Genomic DNA, 22,608 nt, shown 5'->3' on the forward strand with positions numbered 1-22,608 from the left:
GACAACAACAACAATACCGGAGAGTATAGTGAAAACAACCACATTAAAATCACTCCTAACTCCTCCACACACAAAATATAAAAAATAAGAAAAAGAAAGGATAATTCATAAAGGGCAGTGTGAAAATATCCAAGTCAATAGAATATAAATATAAATAAAAAAATATAAATTAACAAGAGAAATATTTTAATTATCTTAAGTACAAATGATACGTTACTAAAGAGTCTATATGATTGAAAAGTTCGATTATTTAATATCTTCATATTATTAAATTAAAATTTCAGTGAAGATATTCAATGAAAAATGTAATGAAGTGCGGCCGTATTGCTCTATTGTGGATGAACATACAGAAGAAGTGAACTTTGATGCCTAAAGTAAATGAAGCTCGTAAAAGACTCCAATTTGACCAATGTTGCTTATTATGGATATGGAGAAGATATGAAGTGAGGTTTTCTCTATCCCAAGTCATATTTATATGCAATTGACTTCAATATGCATTAGAGTTTTAGATAAGATATATGCATTGTTTTAGTAATTAAATCAAGCTTTTCTTTCAAAATCTTAATCATATAAAAGATACTCTAAACAACTACTTTCATCTAAATTAAGAATTCAACTTTGGTTAAAAACAAAACTGGGAATGAAACTGCACAAAGAGTGACAATTAAATGCTATCATTCTCCAACAAAAACACCCAACTCCACCCGGGATTCACAGCTTCTAGTTGAAATACTGCCAATGACAGAAGAATTAATCCAGTAAACCCAAGTTCCCAATTTTTCAAACTCCAATTCAATGTGATATTGACATTTGGGGCATTAAGGAAGCCCAGAAAGTAATTGCATGTCTCTTGGGACTACATATTAATTACCATGCAAAAACAGATCAATTAAAAGTTAAAAAAAAAAAGAAAAAAAAAAGAAAAAAACTTATTCAAATTAGACTGAACAGAAATCAGAGCTATGTGAACATATTCAACTGAAAAAGAAAAGAAAAGAAAAATAGAAGGTGCAACTATGAATAGGTGGCGGATTAGCCAGCAAGTGGAAGAGTATGAGTTAAGGTTGATAATTATTGATGGGATTTGTTTCAGATATATTCAATATTTGTGGCCTGATCATATATTGTAATGTTATTACCATCGACGCGTAATAGCCGTATATCTTGACTGGAAGAAAGAGCCAAGTTGTGGGCACGCACGGCCGACTGGTTCAATTTTTTAATTGCAAAGAAAGTCTTTCCTTCTTCTCTTTTTCTTTGCCTACTTTCTTCGGAAACAGTCTCTCCAGCACGACGCCATTCTTCTTCTGCAATGTCCCTTTCAATCTCTCTGATATTTTTGGCTTTCTTTTTTATTTTTCAGTTATTAAAGATTGTTACGATCTAGAAGATAAATGAAGTTAACCAATTTTATATGCCAGTCCAGGAATGTTTTAGTTAGTATTTTCAAAAAAAAGAAATTGAAGTATAAGTTTTTTTTATTTATTTATTTATTTATTTATAAAAATAATATAATAACTTTAGAAATATAATCAACATTTAAGTGAATTCTATAATATTGTAGCTATATTAAATTTATATATTTATAACTATAGTAACTTTTCAATATATTTATATACTTGTTAAATAATAATAAATACGAAAGAAGTTAATTTATAACCTTCAATATATTTATCCTTTTCATAGAATTCATACTATGGGTTCTATATATAATTTGTTTCTTTACAATACCAAGTAATTTAAAAAAATCTACAATAAGGATTCACTATTCAAATATCAATTTCTCTCCTTTAAAATGATCGTCCATCTGTAAAATAATTAAATATTATTTAAAAATTAATTCCATTTATTAAAAACTTATTCAAAAAATATATAATGGTGAATCCAATTTATACCAAACTAGTAGTTTATTCGCGAATTGTCCAACTTATTGTTATTATGAAATCAAATTTACATATATAATTTAATAAAATTTTAAATATTTAATATTAATTTATAAAATTTTAAAAAGTAATAGCAAACTAATTATTTTTAATGTTCTTAAATTTTATAAAATATTAAAATTTTATTAATATAATAACATAAAAATTAAAATTATTTATTAATTTTAATATTATATAAATTAACATTATCAATACAATTGACATTACTATTTTTTAGGATTAAAATTTATTATATAATTAGAAATTTAATTTATTATTAAAAATATAATTTAAAATTTTATTTTTTAAATTAAAATTATTATCTAATTATTAGTTAATATAATATTAAAATACAATTAATATTACTATTTCTTAAGATAAAATTAATATTAAAAAATTATTAGTTAATATAATATTAAAATACAATTAATATTACTATTTCTTAAGATAAAATTAATATTAAAAAATTTATTAGTTGATATAATTAATGTAAAGTATTTAATATCATAAATTTGATGATAAAAATATAAATAATTTTATTACTTTTTATTAAACCAAATTTATGAATTGCGGGAAATGTTTTGTAGAAAATATTCAAAACAGAGATCACGGGAGATACGAATTTAAGATGGTTAAAGAAGAAAACAAATAAATAAAATAAATGAATACAAGTCCAAAACAAAATGGCATCCATCAGGTTTACATTTAGGGAAAGGAAAATATTATATAATATTTTAAAAATATATATTAATATTAATTAATTGATATATATTTAATTATTTTAAATTAATAAATTATATTAATTGAGTATATAAATAAAAATATGTATTAAATCTAGAAAATAATTTTTATTAAAAAATAACGAAACTGGTCCACAGATAGTATGTACCATTTATTATTGGTTAAGGAAATAAAATAAGAAAAGAGAAAGAGAAGAATAGACAGGTTTCGTGCATGGATTGGATTTGATTTCTGATTATTTAATTATTTTTTGGGGTGATTTAGTGTAGTGGTTGACTTTGACTCGCCATTGACTGACTACCAATTTTCTTAAACAAAGACTTTGTTGGCTGCCGTACTCATTGCATCCTCCTCTTTTGTCTTTTCTTTTTCTCTCTTTTTTTAATTTAAATCCCCACCTAAGCACGTTATTGCCCTCCCCATCTCTAGAATAATTGTTTTATTAATTTTTTTCTAAAATTTATTGGAGCTCGATGGCTATCAATTACACAATAAATATAGCAATTCTTTTATTTTCATCATAAAATAATAAATTTTTTGTTTATATTAATTAATAATGGAACAAATTTAAACCGTGTATGTATTTTTAAATTGTTTGATATCACTTTTTAAAAATACAAATTCTGATTAGTGCTCAATGAGAGTGTATAGCAATAGGAGAATTTTTGATTAATAGATTTCATGCCAAGAGTGTCTAATTATGTGTTAATGAAAATCATTAGGAGAATTACTGAGGTGAAGGCTAATGAAAGGAGAAAAGCTTCGAAAGATAATTTATGTTTTAATTGTGCAGAAATTACTGAGGTCTAATTTTACTAAATTGAATATTAGAGATCTAGATATAAAAAAACGTATAAATTTAGAGACCCAATTATACTTTTTGCCTTTCGAGTCTTATATTATCTTTAAATGTATTTATAAGACATGGTATATACTACAATATTTATGTTGTCAACGTACTAAGGATTTGCAAATTGATGTGTGATAGAAGGCAACAAACATAATGAGTGTTTATATATTATTTAAATAAAAGATTTACACCTCTAGACTAATTTTATTAATACGTAACATGAAATATGTTTAAATGAGAAAATGACTTAATTATCAAACGAATTCTATAATTTATACTTAATTTGTAAAAAGTATGTAGTTTTAAATATTTCAATTTTAGTAATACATCCTATCATTAATTTTAATTTTAGTTTTTAAAAATATTTATTCCTTAAAATTTATTTACTTGGCGATAATTTCGATAACAACGATTAAAAAATCATTTCAAATAAAATAATCTAACCTTTTATTCATCTCTAGCTCTTTTTGACTTTTTCTCTCTATTGTTAATTGAATAATTATATGTCTTCGAATTCTAAGATTTTAAATAGATCTGATAAAATCTTTTTTCTAAAAGATTCATAGCTGAATTAGCAATTTTAATATTGAATCAATCTCTTTTTTCTTATTGCTGTATAGTTATATAATAAATTTTATTAAAATAAAGTTAAAATCAATATTAAAATACATTACTCGTATGGATAAAGTAAATTCAAAAAATAAATACAAAGTATAATAAAAAAGATTTAGATACATGGGTTAATCCTTGCACACTTTAGTAAAATTAGGAAGTGTTGGGTCCAGGATTCTGATAGAGTTACAAATAATTCGGACCGCATTGAATCTCATTCTTAGCCTTGAGCCGTCAAAAGTGGAATTAATGTTTAGCGACGTTGAAAATTAACCCTAGATTCCATCAATGCTTCTCACGTGTTAGACTATTCTTTTATCTCTACATCCCTATGCATATAACTACAAATCCCTATGCATATATCTCTACATCCCTATGTCACAGCCCGTATATTTCCCCTTCTCGCGCGAAGGTTCAATGGCCCAAGAAGCCTCCAGAGTTCGCTACAAAGCAAGGGAGGATTCTAGAACATTCTAGAATTCTCTGGAAACATCTGGAACATTTTAGAATAATCTAGAATGCATGTATAATGTGTAGATAAGTATGGAAGTGTGTAGAACATTCTAGATACTTAATCTTAGCCATTAGATCGAATGTATCATCACCGTCCATTGAGGAGGTGGAGGCCTATATATAGCTTAGAGAATTCATTTGTAAGGATCAAGAAAATCAAGTTGTAATCAAGCTATTCAAGCTTAATAGAAGAGCAAGTAGTTTCTCTCTCTAGAAATTCTCTCTCTAAGCTTTCTTAAGCTCTCTTTTGTTCTTCTTGTCATCTTGGCTAGCATTTTTGCCTAGCATTTGAAGAGTAAGGCTGACTAGCTTACTTATTTCCATGAGAAAGCTTGGTAGAAAACACCAAGCCCGTGACACTATGCATATAACTACAAATCAGTGTTTGATTTATTCCATTTCCATTGACAGCTCTTTTAGACCCTTTGTGGAGAATGTTTTTATTTTTATAAAATAAAAGTTTTTATCTTTATAAAAATTTATAGAATTTATAAAATATATATTTAATTTATTAATAATTTATTTTCTATTTAGATAATATTTTAAAATAAATGATAGACTTGAATAAATAAAATAAAATTTATCTTTTTATATTAAAATAAATTACTTCTTATGTAAAAGAATCGTAGAAAATATATTAAATTTATTTTTAATTTTTTTAAAAACTTAGTTATAATTTTAAAACATATAAACTGTTTTTTGTTTTTATTTGAGAAAAATAGTACAAGTAAATACAAAATTCTATTTTTTATTTTTATTAATTTTTTTTTAAAAAAACTAACATAATTCGATTGGAACAATCAAACTTTTATACCAATTCATTAATTTAGAGCAAGCTAAACATGAATCTTAAAGATCGTAAAATATTATTTTAAAATAAGATTCAATTTAAAATTTTAGTTATATCCGTTATTATTATTTTAATTATAAAATCAAGTTGATACAAATAATTTGATAAATTTTTAATTTTTGATATTTTAAAAATATAGTAAAATAATTATTTTAAATATTTTTTATTTTTAAATTTTAAATTTTATTAATGTAATTATATAAAATTATCTTAAAAATATTTATTAATTGATTTTAGTATTATATAAACTAATACTATCAATATAATTAATATTACTATATTTTAGAATTAAAATTTTATTATATAATTAAAAATTAACTTATTATTAAATATAATACTAAAAATTATAATTTAAGATGTCATTTTCTAGAATTATATTTACTATCTAATTAATAAATTATTGTAAGTTAATATAATATTAAGATATAATTACTATGCTATTTTTTAGAATAAAATTAATATCATTATCTAATTAGAAAACTATTTATCAATTAATATAATATTAAAACATAATTAATGTTCATTTCTTAAAATTAGAATTGGTACTTGATTAAAATATAACTTATTAATTAATAAATTAATAGAAAGCTATAAAATTATGCATATATTTAAATATCATGTGTCAAAAATAAGTAAATATGTCAAAACAAAAATTCTATATATACAAGATTAAGCACATATATCAAAAAAAATTAGGTTCTAGAAATTTCGTGCACTGAATGACAGTTATTATTATTTTGATTATAAAATCAAGTTTATAGATACAATTTAATAAATATTTTTACATTTAATATTAATTTATAATATTCAAAAAATAATAAACTAACTATTTTAAAATGTCTTTGTTAATTTTTTTAAAATTTTAAATTTTTATTAGTGTAATAATATAAAAATTATTTTAATACTATCTATTAATTAGTTTTAGTATTATATAAATTAATATTATCAATATAATTGATATTACAATCTTTTAAAATTTATTATAGAGTTAAGAATTTTATTTATTATTGAATATAATATTAAGAATATAACTTAAGATGTAATTTTTTTGAATTAGAATTATTATCTAATTAGAAGACTGTTTATTAATTAATATAATATTAAAATATAATCAATATGCTATTTGTAGTATAAAAATAATATCATAATCTGATTAGAAAATTATTTTATTAGTTAACATAATATTAAATTTAATTAATATTGTTATTTTCTAGGATTAGAGTCAATATTTAGTTAGAAATGTAACTTGTTAATTAATAAATTAATTAAAAAAATTATAAAATTACACATAATCTTGAATCTCATATATAAAAAATAAGTATATATGTCAAACAAAAATTGTATGTGTTAAAAATTAAACATACATACTAATTATAAAATCACATTAATAGATACAATTTAATAAGATTTTCAATATTTAATATTATATATAAAAAAATAATAGCAAACTAACTATTTTTACATATTTTTAATTTTTTAAAATTCTAAAATTTTATTAATGCAATAATATAAAACTTATTAATTAGTTAATTAATTCTAATATTATTAAAATTAATATATCAATATAATTGATATTACTATTTTTTAGAATTAAAAGTTTATTATATAATTAAAGTTAATTATATTTAATGTAATATTAAAAATATAATTTAAAATGCTATATTTTAGAGTTAAAATTATGATCTCATTATAAAATTAATTTATTAATTAATATAAAATTAAAATATAATTAATATGTTATTTCTTATGATAGAATTAGTATCATTATGTGATTATAAAATTATTTATTAATTAATATAATAATTATATTATCTCTTAGAATTAGAGTTAATGTTTAATTAGAAATATAATTTATTAATTAATTAGTTAATATTATATTAAAATATAATTAATATGCTATTTATGAAGATTAGAGTCAGTATTTAATTAGAAATTTATTAATTAATAAATTAATAGAAAAATTATAAAATTATAAATAAATTTGAATTAATGTGTCAAAAAAAATAAATAAACATATATTAAAATATAGATAGATTAAAAGAGATTATGTTACATGTTAAACTGTTTATAATATGATGCTACTGGATTTTGCCCCTAAGTTGCAGTCCATTGATGTGAACATGCAAATTTTATCCAATCAGATGACAACCCGATATGCCATATGCACGTGTGATTTTTGTGTTATAGCATATATACTAATCGGCCTTTCTCAAGGGAGGGTCGTCCATAACTTTCCAATATTTAATATCCATGCATACTAATTTAGTTTAAATTATTATTTCTGCAATACTCTCTAAACACCAAACATAGAAGTATAAATAATTGAATTTGTCACATTTTTACGAGGCAATGGTGCACTAGTTATCTCCAAATGAGTTACAGGACTAATTTAACAATGTTAGGTGGTGACTCGTCATGGTATGAACAAAAGATAAAATTGTTACATATAAACAAAAATTAAAATAAAATGTGACAGTTCAGTTGGAATTTAGAAAAAATGTATTAGGAGTAGGCAACAAACATTAGGTAGAAATTCAATAAAACAAACATACCAAGGAAATTTACAATTCATAATATAAAATACAATTTCATGTGGAACAAAATCCCTACATTAATTAATTATTACATTTATTAATATATATATATATATATATATATATATATATATATATATATTTTATTTTTTTTCTTTCTCTTTGAAGTTTAATGGAAACTTAATATGGGTTAAAAAAAGACACAGAGACTGAAGTCTTTATATATATATATATATATATATATATATAGAGAGAGAGAGAGAGAGAGAGAGAGACTAGAGGATTTGATCACAAGTTGTAATTAATTGTTGCACCCTCACATACGTTATTAGCTTATTATTATTCCAACATCAGGACTAAAAATCTCTACATTAAAAATCATTACGTCACAGGTATGATGTCATGCCGATGAGGTAAGTAATGTTTGATATGGATTATGTCATGTGAGAACACAAATTTGAAAATGTTATTAGTTAAAAGACATGACTCCATTTTGTAAAACACTTTGTTGGCTTTGATTTCTAACGACTTTAATTATAATTTCCCATCCATGACTAAAGCCTTACTTTTCTTGCTTTCTTCCTTTCCTTTTGGGTTTTGAGAGAGGGGAGTGGGGACATCAAGCTCCTTAACAGGCCATTAACTGAAACAATATAGTTTGAGCTGGGGTTTAAGGTGTAAATGAGTCTATTTTTTTTATTAATTATATTTTAAGTAAGATTATAATTGGAGATTTTATGGCCTTCAACCCAATTCTCACAAGCACTGTACTCATATTTTCAAGTCAAAAGCACGATTGTTGATTGGTAGGATATAAAATAAAAAAATTAAATTTTTTAACATATATTTTATTATTTAAAATTAATAAATATATATAATTTTTTATTAATTTAGTATGGTCTGAATAAACTAAGTAATAACTCTTTGCAAAACAAAAGCAGCCACGAGTATTTGTATAAAGTAATTAATCGATAAATAGAAGATTGGGTGTGTGGCTGCTGCGTGAACAAAACGACCATACATACAATTCTTACAGTTTTGCACGAGAGAGAAGAGCAAAAGATTTCATCTATAAATAACTGCTTTTCCCTCTCATATTGCTTTTTCTAAGAACACCCTCTCCTTTTCTCTAATACTCAAGTCTTATTAAGTAAAATCATATGGATTCTCATTCATATACCAAACACAAGGTAAACTTTCTTACTTACTTCCCTTTTCTCTCACTCACTGCTCTCTCTAGTCTGCATGTCTGAGTTTTTTCTTTTTTAAATCTTATGTTTCTTCTGATCAGATGGAGTCTCTACAAGATGAGCTGGAACGTACCCAGAAAGAGAACGAAACTCTTAGATTTATGCTTGAAGTTATGAGCAGGAAATTCAGCACCCTTCAAGCTAACTTTCAAGAAAAGAAGGTACAAGAAACACCGAGTAGTTCATGCTATGAGGTGTATGAATCCAATAAGAGACCAAGAATTGAGATTCCTTTGTCCAAGCCTTCACAAATCTTTGTTAGAACTGCCTCAAAAGACAAGAGCCTTGTAAGCTTACGTTCTTTTACTTTGAAAAAAAAATGCATGTTTAAGCCTTGATTCAGGTTTTCATTTTAGTTCTCTTTTTGGATTTGTTGCAGATTGTGAGAGATGGTTATCAATGGAGAAAGTACGGCCAGAAGGTTACTAAAGATAATCCATCACCTAGAGCTTACTTCAGGTGTTCCATGGCCCCTGGTTGCCCTGTCAAGAAGAAGGTATGCCATTCACAAGCTTTATTTCTCTCTCTCTCTCTCTCTCTCTCTCTCTCTGTTTAATTAGGGTTCAATTATGCTAGGGCTTGAATTTCATAGTCTAGAGATGACTTAGTACCACTGAGTCAAACTCATCGTTATTCACAATGTTTCTTTCAAGGAAGTAAAATCAAAATTCTCCGACTATTATTTTATGAAACATGCATGACTAATTAAGACCGAGTGTAAAAGTCTTGTTTCTTGGGTTTTAATTAGGTGCAAAGGTGTGCAGAAGACAAGTCAATACTAGTTGCAACTTATGAAGGAGAACACAACCATGAACCCAATGATTCACCTGCACAGTCTGTATATTCTCCTGATAGTTCATCAAGAAGCTCAAGGACTACTATTTCTTTTCAACCAGCTGCTGTTGGCCTTGATCTTACTCTCTCAAGTTCCATTCATGATAAGGAGAAACTTTCTCAGAGTCTCAAGGAAGACAACAAATGCAGCAACTTCAATAGTGGTAAGGTTGAAGAATATGTGGCATCTCTCACCAAAGATCCCAACTTTACTGTTGCTGTGGCTGCTGCTGTTGCAAGGTCTATGAGTGGCCAGCTATATAGTCCAAGACTACTGTGAAGATCTCGGTACCTTATGTTATCATGTATTTCACTTTAGATGTAAAGGGAATTGATGAACAAGATCAATTAGCTTTTTAGCTATTCTTCGCCTGGCCACTTAGTGTTGCATGTAACTTTGCTTATGCTTCGAGCTACTGAATATGAGTCATAAATCCATTATTCCTCGATGAAAAAAATGATTGAAAAACCATTGCAGAAGAAGAATTACAAAAGGATTGACTTGATTGATAATATCTTATCCTAAAACCCATTAACCACAGTAGATGTGATTACACATTGCTGCTACGTACTGCGATTCCTCAGTTGCTCATGTCATGTCATGTGTGGATGAACTCCCAGTAATTGCTGGAAAATGGTTTGATTAATGTTTGCCAACAACATTTGATGGATGATCAATGCAATAAAAAGAAGACACAAGACAGATAGAAAATATGAGCTAGCCATGGAGCCACTTAAATTAAAAGAAGCAGATTATATGAATGTTCATAGCTTCTAAGCAATGAATCCATTGAATCACTCTCCATTTTGTTACAAGGAAATTAAGTTGCTCATATTCGTACAAATATACTACATGTAAACAACATTTACATCACTAACAACTCAAAATATACAGAACTGATAATGTTAACAAAAAATGTGGCTACTACTGTATAAGTTACGAGGAACCAAGTATAGCAGAACTGGACTGCTTGGTGCAGCCATCTCTGCACCAAAAGCAATAGACAGATGTAAACTATGGCATCGGTAAATTATATATTACAAACAGTAGCATTTGTCTTACTGCTCAAGATGAGCATTTGTCCTTGCAGTACCCATTTTTGTTTCCTTCACTGCTTATTGCTCCTGCAAGGTAAATGCTTTTTTTTTTTTTTTCCGTAGCATTGCCTCTATAAACTGTCTTTGCTCCTTGCAATGCATTTTGATCCATTAATACAACAAAGATTATCTACATGAGTACCACTTCTGTTTTGATTGGTAGACTATGGCTTATATAGATAGTACAGCTTGATCATTTGATAATCCCACTCTTGATAGGAGTCTGTATCAAGTTTACAGACTCCTTCTTGGAAGCATCCATCTTCAACTTTTCATTTTCTGCTTCCTTCTCCGCTCTTTTCCTTACAAGTTCAAGCTGCTTGCAATTTTCATCATGTGCTCGGATAAACATCTTCACAAAATTTAGCAGAGTAGACACAACTGTAAAACGAAGGCACAGAATGAGCCATCTTGAAAGAAGCAGAAGATTAACAGGTTTTGCAATCGATCAATAGAGTAACAGGATTTTAAGTCCTTAAAGAAGCATGGTTCATTCGAATAGAAGAAGTCTATGAACGATGGTGATATGGAGAATAAACAATTTCTTTTTGTAATTTTTCACGTTTAAACTTTGCTTTGTATTGAGAGCCACAGAGATCTCAAAAATGTAATGTACCTTGCTCAAATGGGCAACGTGCAGGATCTTCTCCAAAATAAAGGGCCAATGCATCTGCATTTCTGCCCTGAAAACATTCAAATTCAGAAATAAGTCTAACGTTGGCTGAAGCATCTTATAAATGTTCCAAATCAGCTCCTTTAAGAAATCAAAAGAGGCAGGGGGAAGGAGGAGGCCATACATACCACAGTGGAATAGAGGGAAGCCAATGACCTTACTTCACTTTCTGCGGAACTAAGGAATACCTTTAGGCTCTGATTTTTTCCAAGCCAAAAAATAGAAATACATCAGTAATCATGTTAATTATGCACGTGTTAGTTTTTCAAACACTGAACTGTATGGTCGATATAAAAATAAAAAAAGAAAAAAGATTTGAAACAATTGTTAGCATTAAAGCATTATAAATGTTAAGATCTAGCATGCACCTTTAACCAAAAGGCCATTGGGCTTGAGTGCATTACTATAAAAAGTCCACACTTCCATCATTTGTGCAATTTGAACTTAAGAACAGGGCTGCAAATTCTTATTCAGACTACTAGTCAATATAGCCTACAACATGCTTCTAGAACCACTAAATTTTAAAGCTTAAACTTTTAGGTGAACACCCATATAGGTTCTTCTACTAACATTTTGGCATTTACATTGACAGCAAATGCTTTCTGTCAGTAAAGGACATGCCAAACATCTAATCACACTAAAAAGAGACTAGATATCCAAGAATACAGATGTTTTTCTGATATCACACCAACTCTAATGCAAAAGGATTAAAAGAGAAGGTATGTTGGGCCTTCAAGCATCTATTTCTCGTGGGATTCTCGCAAATATATTCTGAGACCTCATTCTCGGATGAAAATACAGCAGTTGTTATTGCAGACATACCTTGCAAAAGTATTCAGACACATGGCCATCATTCTCTGAGGCAGTTAATTCCTGCAAAACTTTCTCCAGCCCTTTGCTAATGGCTTGCATTTCTTCTGCCAAATATTTCAATTGTATCTGCATAGGCATTAGACATTTGGTTAAATATTATTATATGCTACAAACGGTGGATTTTTTTGCAAATGTATGCATGAAGATGAACAGTACTTTTGTCGCAGCCTCCAAACTCATGAGGTCCTTCTGAAAATCCAGCAGTTCTGGAAGCTTTTCAGCAAGTACCTAAAACTCAAAAAACCAGCAAAAATACCCGAAATCCTTAATAAATAGATCTAATAAATGAAGCTTAGATTTCTATATTCTGTAATACTTTAATAAAAGAATGTGTGACCGAAAAAAACAACAGGTCTTCTCTGGTTATTCTGTTAAGGACCTTGGGAGAGTGACACACCCATAAACTAGCTATTCAGATGGGAAAGCCCAAATTCATATTAACCCCAACCAAATCTCATACTTCTAATGCGGGATCCAAGTTCCATATCCAGCCAACTAGGATCATAACATATTGAATATTATTGTTTCATACTTTTTCATCTAATTCTCAATATGCACAAAATGCAGCAAGCTTCTGCAAAAAATTCTGGGAGTTGCATACAAGATTTTAAATCAGTAAATGCTTTCCATGTAGCTCAGCAAGATAGGTTTAATATTCTACCTTACAGAGATAATGCATGAGAGTCATCTTGTTATTTATAGCTCGTGTATCTGTGAGTTTGAGGAGACTATCCAATCGAAATCCAACTGCAGAACCTAAAACGATGTAACCATGAATAGTTAATCCCAATATCCCGGGAGAGCACATTAATCGGTGGGAAAGATTCAGAGGAATAAAACTGGAAAGACGCAATAAAGAGTAACAAAATCTTGAATTTTATCTCATCATATAAGACAAATCCAATTTCAAAGAGATCAATCACTGCTCATGTTACTTTCCCATCAAGAGGCAGAAAAGCCGAGAGTTAAACAGTTTACATACTACATGCAAATCAAGGTTCAAGGACACAATTGCAGCATCTACTTAATGACCAAACACTGGCTGCAGCCTGGCAACAAATATCAAAGCATACTACATACATAAGCTAGTTTCTCAGCAGGTAGAAAAAGTGAGGGTTAGTTGAATGACATACAACAACCAAGCTTCAAGTGCATCTCGCAGCATCAGATTAATGAAAAGAACAATGATTTTACCACCAATTAAAGCAGATACAAAGAAGTATAATTGTGAAAATGGAAAACTGGCATATCATTCCGGTTTGTATGTTAGAAACACATGTTGACCAATCCACGTTCTTATATTGAGCAGAGCCAATTACAGTAAAGCCTTTTTCACATTGAATTGCAACTCACCTCTTGCAGTTCCATGGTTCAAAGCATTACCCAGGGAAAGAATAGTTTGCATGATCCTTTTCAACTTGCGTGAACTCCTGACCTGATAAATACGCTATTGAATATGGAGCAAGAGATGAAAATTACAGAAAAAAAAAATCTTTTCTTGGAGTAAGAAGAAGATTGGACGTACCTCTTCAGCAGCTGAATTTACAACATTTAAGTTCCTTCTTAGGTCAGAAACCTGAAGGCAAAAGGCAAGGGATAAAATAAAATCCACAAAATACATCAGAAAATCATCATAATAAAGTAAATTATCCTCCAACCTGGGGATGGAATTGTAGTTTGAATGAGAAAACCCTTAGCTTCGACTCTACTCGTGGTACTTTCATCAATTCTAAGAAAAACTGCCATGTAAACATCAGGCGTTTAGTTGGAGTAGTACTTATACTAATTCATTAAAATAACAAAAGAAACAAAGAAGAAGATATATAAATACATGTGAAAGATAAAGTTAACTACTCTTCACACCTGTTCACACTTCCCTAGGTTATCCTTATCTCCGCTATAACCCTGAACATTAACCAAAGAAAGGAGACCTAGCTGTTACTCAACATAAAGAAGAATGAGATTTTATATGGAACTAATAAATTTACATTTCCATTATTAGCTAGAAAGAGATAAAATAACTGGTTTTAACATATTAAAAAGTTTTACCATGTCAATGGAGAGGTGAAGTATTTCATGTGAAAATATATGTTAAATTAGGGGAAAACATGGTGATACCTTGAGCAATTCCATCTCTTCTTTAGTTGGACAGAACTTTATAAGATTATCAACCTGATCAACATCTAGAACTGAATCATCCATGGCAAGGATTGCACTCTGTAAACATTAATATTGAAGGAAGAATGTAAAAGAACCAACTAAAAACTGTTCAACAGACAAGAATCCTTAAACCAGAAAAATGCTACAGGACTTTAAACTCTTCAGTCATTAGCTCCAAAAAAAGGGAAGACGTCACCATCTCAAACATCCAACAAATTCTTGTATGCAGACTCAACCTCAATTTTAACTTGTATCATATTTTAGAAGCATGAAGGAATTATGAGATTTTATTTTCATTATCAACGATGGTTTATAAATTACATTTTTTTTCAATCTCAATGTTAACTTGTATCATATTCTAGAAGCATTTACTTGAAAAACTGCAATAAGTTTCAGCATACCATTAGATCAGACAGAGGAATTTTAACCTTCGAAAGCATGATCTCACAGTTATATGCTCGTCTAAGCTCAATCTGCAGAATCAGTAAATAACTCGTGAAAAGGAAATAAACATTAATTAGATGTTTTAAACATTATCAAGTATGCAACACTTTATAAGTGATGGACAGCTGCAATTTATGCAATGACTATAATTGATAATAGGCTTCATTATTTTTTTTAAAACATTGATTACCAGTTGCACTTTATCAGATTTAGATCCCAAGGTGCGGCGAGATGACTTTTCTCCAGTGCTTCCATGACCAGTATTTGGAGCAGCAGCTGAGAAAAGACTCTCGAGTTCTGACATGTCAAATTCTGGAGTCCTAGCACAGACAAACCTGAGTAAGAATAAAATAAAAGAATGCCTAAAGAATAATATTAGCTGAAGACATTTCCTTATCAACCAGGGTAACAAATGAATGACGTACTTGGAAGCTTCATCAGATTTCTGTGCCTCAGCCCATAGACTTCCCTGCATGGCTCTAGTTATTTTTAACCAATGGTAGGGCTTCAAGTTGGCTTTTCTAGGTTGAGCCTGATTTCTTGGACTTGAACGTGATAAGCCTCGTCCCTTTGCACTGAACAGAGCACCAGAAGGTGGTCCAGGAACTGGAGGCACATTTCCATTGACAACTCCATTATGTGATGGTGAAGAGGTACCACCGGGTTTTGATAATCCTTTGGCACAAGGAGCAGGTGGCGGTGGCACAGGAGGAATATGTGCAGAGGAATCCGTTGGAGCAGAACTAGGAAGAGGAGGGGGTGGTGACACTGAAGCAACACTAACTGTAGAAGTAGGAGGAGGGGGTGGTGATGGCACTAAAGTGACACCAGCAGGCCCCAATAGAGATTGAGAACACAAAGGAGGAGGAGGTGGTGGAGAAGGTTTAGAAATAACTTCCGAGTTATTTATATGCTGCTGAGAAGAAACTGAGGAGGGTGCTATTGAGAGAACCCCTGGTAGAGGAGGTGCCGGTGGCGGCTTGATAGCGAAGGATGGAGATGTTCTGGGAAAAGAAAGGGGTGGAAGAAGAGGAGTTGAGATTGATTTTTCAACAGCTGGTAATGAGGATTCCCCTGAGAAGGAAGGAGGTGGAGGAGGAGGAGGGAGAGTTGAAGAACTGCCACTTGCAAGAGAAGAAGATGACCCAGGAGAAGAAGTTAGTCTAGGTGGACGCGCACTCCTCAGTAATGACAGACCTGTCTCTGACAATTCCTCAGGAGAATCATTAGCTGAAGAATATGTTGCTTTTGAAGTTCGTTGAGGAGGAGAATTAGTAGCACAAAACTGTACCGAAGTTGTAAGAGCTTCTTTTAGACATTGTAATGAGGTAGAAGATGGTGATGGGGGCAGCGGGGGTGGTGACGGTGGCAGTCTTACATTAGACACATGACTAAGCTGCATGGGTTTATGTACATTTGTGACAGGAGATGAAATTGCTGAGGATGTTATTGTCACTTGACGGGTGATTTCCTCACCATTAGATGCACCATCATCATGCAACAAAGCTGAGATGCCAATGGCTGAGGATGTGCTATATGGTGAGGATCGCAAAGTCTTTTGCACTCTTGGGGATATGATCTTAGATTGAGCTGACCGTTGGAGAGAAACATGTAGTTCTTGAGAGGACTCAACCCTCTTCTGGATGATATTTACATCTGGAGATGGTTTAGGGGAAGGCATTGATTGGGAAGCAATCATCAGTTCCTGGGATTCAGACTTCTCCCTAGTTGAACTTGCATCAGAAGGTGATTTAATAGAGAGAATAAAATTATATTTTGACTCCTTCTGATTTGATTTTCCTTGAACTTTTTCAATAGTTGACTCTGGCATAACACGGTCTATTTCTACTCTCTGAGAAGAATCAATTTCCAAATTTTCTTGAAGTCTACTGAATTGTTGGAGAAGATTTAGTGTCAGATCAGATTCTGGTTCTAGCAAGTCCACGTTGCTGAAAAACTCTTGAACTTTAGCAAATGCATCCTCAGGAAGACCGCCTTTCTCCTCCAAACCGAGCAAATCAACTGTAGCAAGAGATGAAGTAGAATGCATCTCTGAAAACAGAACCTTCACCCATAGACAAAAAAATAAATGCCCCCTGAACAGATCAAATCTGACATAGCATTTGAACACATTTAACAAGCTGAAAGATAACTCGATACCTCTGCTCTGAAGTCCTTTGGAAATTGATCTTTAACATTCCATAGCATGTCGATTTCCTCACTGTTAAGCATCAAGATATTTGATCTAATAAAGGCTGTATTGAACATGACACGGAAGATCATCTGTTCCCTTTCCAAATCACTCTCCACATGAATACACTCCATCACAACATCACCTTGAACATGACAATGGATGTCTAGTTTAATTAAATCGCTAACTGCCTGCAGTAACAAATGAAGAATTTGAAACACATAACAGCAAACTCTAAGGAGAGTTATAATAGATAGTAGAAAAGAAAAGGAAAACTCCAAAAGGACTTGGATTGTTATCTACCAGTAGTTAATAACTAAAGCCAATAAATTCCTGCTAAAAAGCAATATATACGCATTTTGTAAAATAAAAACATGTGATACTTCTTGTTGTTACAGCTAGGTTACTTAATCATAATAACTTCAGTATTGCAAATAATGAAATATGCCCATCCCCACAACCTTACTCTCCTATTCCAGATCTGTAAGATAATTTTGAATGGCCCCATTTCGAGGTGGTTGCCACTTCGACTAAGTGACATCATCACTCTCATTCTGCAAAGCATAAATGAAATGTACATGAAATCAAAGACAATGCTTATTCTGAGAATAATGGTAAACCATCAACTGAGAATTGTTGTCTATATGATGACACATTTTCATGAGCATTTGCTTGGAAGGTTTCAAGCAAGACTCACTCATTCTGCATATGGGAAAAGAATATGGTAAAAAATAATATATATACTCATGTCACCTCCCTATAGAAGAAAACATATGGCTACTGGCTACAAGAAAATCCATTTGCTAGCATAGACTGAATATAATTATTAATATTAAGTACATGGTTGTACATGTCAAAATATCATACATCACATCAAACTAGAGCAAGATCGACAAAATGCAATAGAAATATTATCTTTCAGGAAGTGTGCACAACCTGGCATCAAAATTTTTGAAAATCAAAATCCATATGCGTCATCATTTCAGCTTTAGAATTAATGGAAAAATTCCCTTGGCTAATAAGCGCCGGACTTAAAGAACAGATGTAGCAGTGTCAACTAAAAAGGTCAATGAGATAGAAATATGAGTGCATACCATTCTTATCAAGAGATCTAGTTATGCTATAACTGCCTTTATGTTAGACAAATGCCGGAAATAAAATCATGCATTAAGTAATTAACAACAAAAGAAGATAAATTTTCATCCAGGAATTAGGACAAGCCAAAATTTTGAATCAAAGATAAATCAGTTGAACAAATATTTTAAAGAAAAGTTAGAAATGAATACACAGACTCGAGTTACCTGCTTGTAATGTCGAACAAGTTTGCTCCTTTTTGGTGTTGAGAAAAGAACTTTGGGAGTCCGATCAGCAGCCATTAAGGGGTCCTGACCATAAATCCTAAATATTGGACGGCAACCTCCCTCTCCATCCATATTGGGAATAACTCTAAGAATAACACAGTCCAGTGTAAGTGCCCTATCCAGTGGAGGCCACTGTGAGCCCACATTCCTTCTTGATACATACTGCAAGTACCTCAATTGAGAAGGCAACGGATTGAGGGGTGACATCAGCTGCAAAAGCTCTCGTGGTGCTTGTTTGTAAATCATGTCTAATGTTTTCTGCTCCCCACTGAACTGCTTCCTATATATCAAGAGAGAAGCAAGCATGAATGCCAAAACTGGCCATCCACCTCGTTCACAATGCATCAAGAGTACATTTTGTTTCAGAAGTGACAGCCAGCTCTCACTTGATCTGAGAAAGTGGTGGATCATCTCCATTGTGAGCAAAGGGCAACCTTCATAGTGGCGAGGATAGTCCATTACAGTCATATCATACTCAGATAATATGCTGCCAATCAGGCTTTGGTGCTCTCCCTCCCGAAAGTTAAACACCATGAATGAAGAATCTGGGAATTGATCACGAAGTTGACTCACTATGCCTCCAATGTAGATTTTATATTCATCGTCATCCAAAATCTCCGTAGTAAAGCAGCAATCAAAGACTGCAAAACCATATAGAATAATGACATAAATAAACCATAACTATCACATTAATAGAGAAACAATCTTTATCATCGTTTAAAAATGAAAATCCCCTGCTCACCCAGACTTTTCAAGGTTCAATAGCAACAAAAAAAGTAATTTAATCATAATTGACTACAGTTTTCATGCTATAACCCTTATGAGCATTAGACTAAGTAAAACATATATGCATGTCAAAATTTACAAAATGCATAAATGACATAAGTTCCAAAGACTTACTTGAAAAGGATTTCACTTCCACAGAAATTTTATGAACTCGTTGAGTTTCAAAATGAAACCACTACAAAAGTACTACAGTCCAAAAGCTGGAGATACAATAGCAACAGAAGTACTATCATAAGAGCAAAGTCATTTAATCGCGACTAAATCAACTGGGTTTTTTAACCTTACTATCTCAAACTAATCGCATTAAGATATTCCTTTTGCAAATGGTATGTTAACCACTTACTACATTATATACAACATCCCCTTATCCTAAAAGGTTAAAACTTTAAAAGCCACTTACCCGTCAATAACAATGCAAAGTAATACTCAAAACACAATACAGTAAAATAGACAAAATAAATAAATTAGATAAAAGGTGCATTTAAAAACTTTACATAAAAGAAGGAAACAAAACATAAACCAAAACCCAGTAATCATTAACCCTAAAGTAAGCAAATATATGAAACAGAAAACATACCATAAACCCTTTCAGAAATTTCCAGCAGCCCATCAGGTGGTTTTCGGTAGAAGAACTTCCTAAAGAGAGCCATCTTGAAGGAGATCCAAACAAGACTCCAGACAATTATACCCTAGAAATGCACCAATTGAACCCACATTGCACCATCTTTCTCAAAAAAATCAGCTCATATAGAGAAATGCGGGGTTCAAGAAAGACAAGAAAAGCACGAATTTTGCTGGGTTCTTAAGATACCCATTATGGGAATTGTCATTGTCATTGTCTTCGTATGCACACTTTGTTCCTCTGTACCACAGAAACTTAGCTTTCAATCAACACGGGTTGATGGTCACACACACACACACACACATACACACGTACAAAAACAAAAATATGACAAAGAAATGGACAGAGATTTGATGTTTGGTGAAGGTTGTTTGTTAGTGTTAAGGTTTGTTAGAGGATCCAATCCAAGGATCTGGGTTTTGTCTGTGTCTCTGTCTATGTTTTCTTTTTTTATATGTTTAATGTCGTTCTTCTTTTTCTATTCTTTTTTTTTTTCTTTTTTTCTTTTTGTTTTCTTGCTGTCCTTTTCTTTCTTTTGGGTCGTTAGGGAGCTAATGCATGATTATGATAACTAATTAACGATAATGTCCAAAGTTATTTTCTTTTTCTCTAACTATACATTTATGTAACTGAAAAGACGGTTTGATTAGACTTGATTTTTGTACTTGGTTACTAGCACGTTTGTCTTCCCATTAATCGTGGGGCCTTTATGTCTTTTTGGTTTAATCGTGAAGGAGTTTAATGATATCAACTAATTTCCAACTAAATTTTGGGTATATTTTTATATATTTATATCTTAAATTTATATATTTAACAAAATTTAAAAAGATAAATTTTAAAAAAAATTGCAATTCAAATATATGCTCATTGGTCCACCCTAAGTAATTAGCTTTTACTTGAATTTAAATTCAAAATTTCATAACCCTAAAAATAGCTAAAATATCAATTGAGTTAAACATAATTAGTTGCATGTAAAGTGTATAATTAAGCCTTTAATCCTGGCCTTTATGCTTGCACTTTGGAAATCTATAAGTGGTCTCCTCTATATGACTTTTGCACTTGTTTAGTAATTTTTTATAATAAAAATGATTAGAATAAATTGTAGAAAAGACAGGCTCAAACTTTAAATCATGAAATCTTACTTGTGATTTTAATTTTAGGTGACACAAAAAGGTTTACTTTTTGCTTTATATGGTATGCTAATTTCACCTTCTTGACTAATTAAAACTACATTATTCTGTATGGACCAAATAGATAAACCATAATTTCAAGTAGGCCCATCTAATAATTGGGGGAGGATAAGCACTAGAGAGTTGTCATTTTTCTTCCTTTTTTGTTTTTGTAAGAGTTGCATGGAATAATAGATGATGGATGCTTGTAAGCTAAATATTCAAAAAGAGCCAAAGAGACCCCTCAATTGGGTCATTCCACTACAACTTCTGTTTGCCCTAATCATGTGCCCTACCTGAATCTTCCTCTTTTCCCATACTGTCACCTTGAGCTTGTCTTTTTTACTTTTTTCCTTTTTTCCTTTTTTTTTACAAAATTGATTTTTTTTTTCATTACTTGAACAGCCAAATTTGCAACAATAATAATCTCACAAAAACTATACTTATAAATATAAAAACAATATATATTAGAAAAGCAGCCAGGTGTTTAAGGGTTGTGATTTTATAAAGCAGTCAAAAATTAAAATGAGAAGGTTAAATGGGAAGAAAAGAAGAAGTTGAAGTGGATGCATATTAAATTGCTTGGTGAGTGTGACTTGTGATTGTGGTTGGAGAACGTGCAAATGTTGGTAGTAAGGAACTTCTTGCAATTCACATCTCCTTCCTTCCTTCCTTCCAATCTTACCAAATGTTTGAAGGATCAAATTGTTATTTTCATTGCTTCTACTGTTAATTCGTTTCCAATATAAACTACTTAAATCAAATTTTAGATTAATTTTTGAGTATGTTTCACATTTCATTTAATTATCATTTATATATTAAATTAATAAATTTTTATATTATATTCTCGCACAAATAACAAAGAATATCAATCTAGTTATTTCTCTTTTTTTTATTCATTAATATTTTATCTTTTGCCCCCTGATTGACATATTTAGATTAGTGGTGATCTATTTTTTTTTCTTATTATTAATTAATTTCAATAAATAAGTTTTAGTGTTTCTGGATGAGTTGTATGGTCTTCAATTTATGTGAATTTTGAGTTTTCATTATATAAGAGTTTTATTAGAGGTGTTAAGTTCTCCCTTTATAGGGATAGCAAAAAGAAAAAAAAATCTGATATTC

At 30.3% G+C, this 22,608-nt stretch overlaps 2 protein-coding genes across 8 annotated transcripts; one reads left to right on the forward strand and one right to left on the reverse strand.

Annotated features, from left to right (window-relative positions):
- Window positions 1–9,027: 9,027 nt before the first annotated feature.
- Window positions 9,028–10,469, forward strand: LOC8274190 (probable WRKY transcription factor 40). Its single transcript, XM_025156720.2, has 4 exons — window positions 9,028–9,212; window positions 9,314–9,559; window positions 9,652–9,768; window positions 10,021–10,469. Exons 1-4 carry the CDS (start codon window positions 9,183–9,185, stop codon window positions 10,384–10,386), a joined length of 759 nt encoding a protein of 252 aa, XP_025012488.2. The 5' UTR covers window positions 9,028–9,182; the 3' UTR covers window positions 10,387–10,469.
- A 376-nt stretch (window positions 10,470–10,845) lies between these two features.
- Window positions 10,846–21,294, reverse strand: LOC8274189 (formin-like protein 18). Of its 7 annotated transcripts, none has more exons than XM_015717059.3 (17): window positions 20,270–21,282; window positions 18,847–19,547; window positions 17,515–17,736; window positions 15,780–17,419; window positions 15,545–15,689; window positions 15,339–15,383; window positions 14,869–14,967; window positions 14,614–14,655; window positions 14,409–14,489; window positions 14,276–14,326; window positions 14,104–14,185; window positions 13,412–13,506; window positions 12,907–12,978; window positions 12,700–12,816; window positions 12,006–12,074; window positions 11,821–11,887; window positions 10,846–11,585 (listed from the first exon to the last, which is right to left on the reverse strand). In XM_015717059.3, exons 1-17 carry the CDS (start codon window positions 20,340–20,342, stop codon window positions 11,398–11,400), a joined length of 3,789 nt encoding a protein of 1,262 aa, XP_015572545.1. In that variant the 5' UTR covers window positions 20,343–21,282; the 3' UTR covers window positions 10,846–11,397. The 7 variants fall into 7 exon arrangements, 5 of the variants coding, with proteins under 5 accessions (XP_015572545.1, XP_015572546.1, XP_015572544.1 ...); XM_015717060.3 differs by having other exon boundaries at window positions 14,869–14,922; window positions 15,312–15,383; XM_015717058.3 differs by having other exon boundaries at window positions 15,312–15,383; window positions 20,270–21,281.
- Between the last annotated feature and the right edge of the window lie 1,314 nt (window positions 21,295–22,608).

The sequence above is a fragment of the Ricinus communis genome, chromosome 3 (assembly GCF_019578655.1).
Source record: "Ricinus communis isolate WT05 ecotype wild-type chromosome 3, ASM1957865v1, whole genome shotgun sequence".
Taxonomy (NCBI): Eukaryota; Viridiplantae; Streptophyta; class Magnoliopsida; order Malpighiales; family Euphorbiaceae; genus Ricinus; species Ricinus communis.

Excerpts from the sequence above, each read along its gene's own strand:
- LOC8274189 (XM_015717058.3), bottom strand. The coding sequence starts at position 20,342 with ATGGCTCTCTTTAGGAAGTTCTTCTACCGAAAACCACCTGATGGGCTG. Across the intron at positions 14,968-15,311 it reads TTCCTCTGTCTGATCTAATG|AGTGCAATCCTTGCCATGGA; the intron begins GTATGCTGAAAC and ends TAATGTTTACAG. Across the intron at positions 12,817-12,906 it reads GTTTGGAGGCTGCGACAAAA|ATACAATTGAAATATTTGGC; the intron begins GTACTGTTCATC and ends ATGCCTATGCAG.
- LOC8274190 (XM_025156720.2), top strand. The coding sequence starts at position 9,183 with ATGGATTCTCATTCATATACCAAACACAAG. Across the intron at positions 9,213-9,313 it reads ATTCATATACCAAACACAAG|ATGGAGTCTCTACAAGATGA; the intron begins GTAAACTTTCTT and ends TCTTCTGATCAG. Across the intron at positions 9,560-9,651 it reads CCTCAAAAGACAAGAGCCTT|ATTGTGAGAGATGGTTATCA; the intron begins GTAAGCTTACGT and ends GATTTGTTGCAG.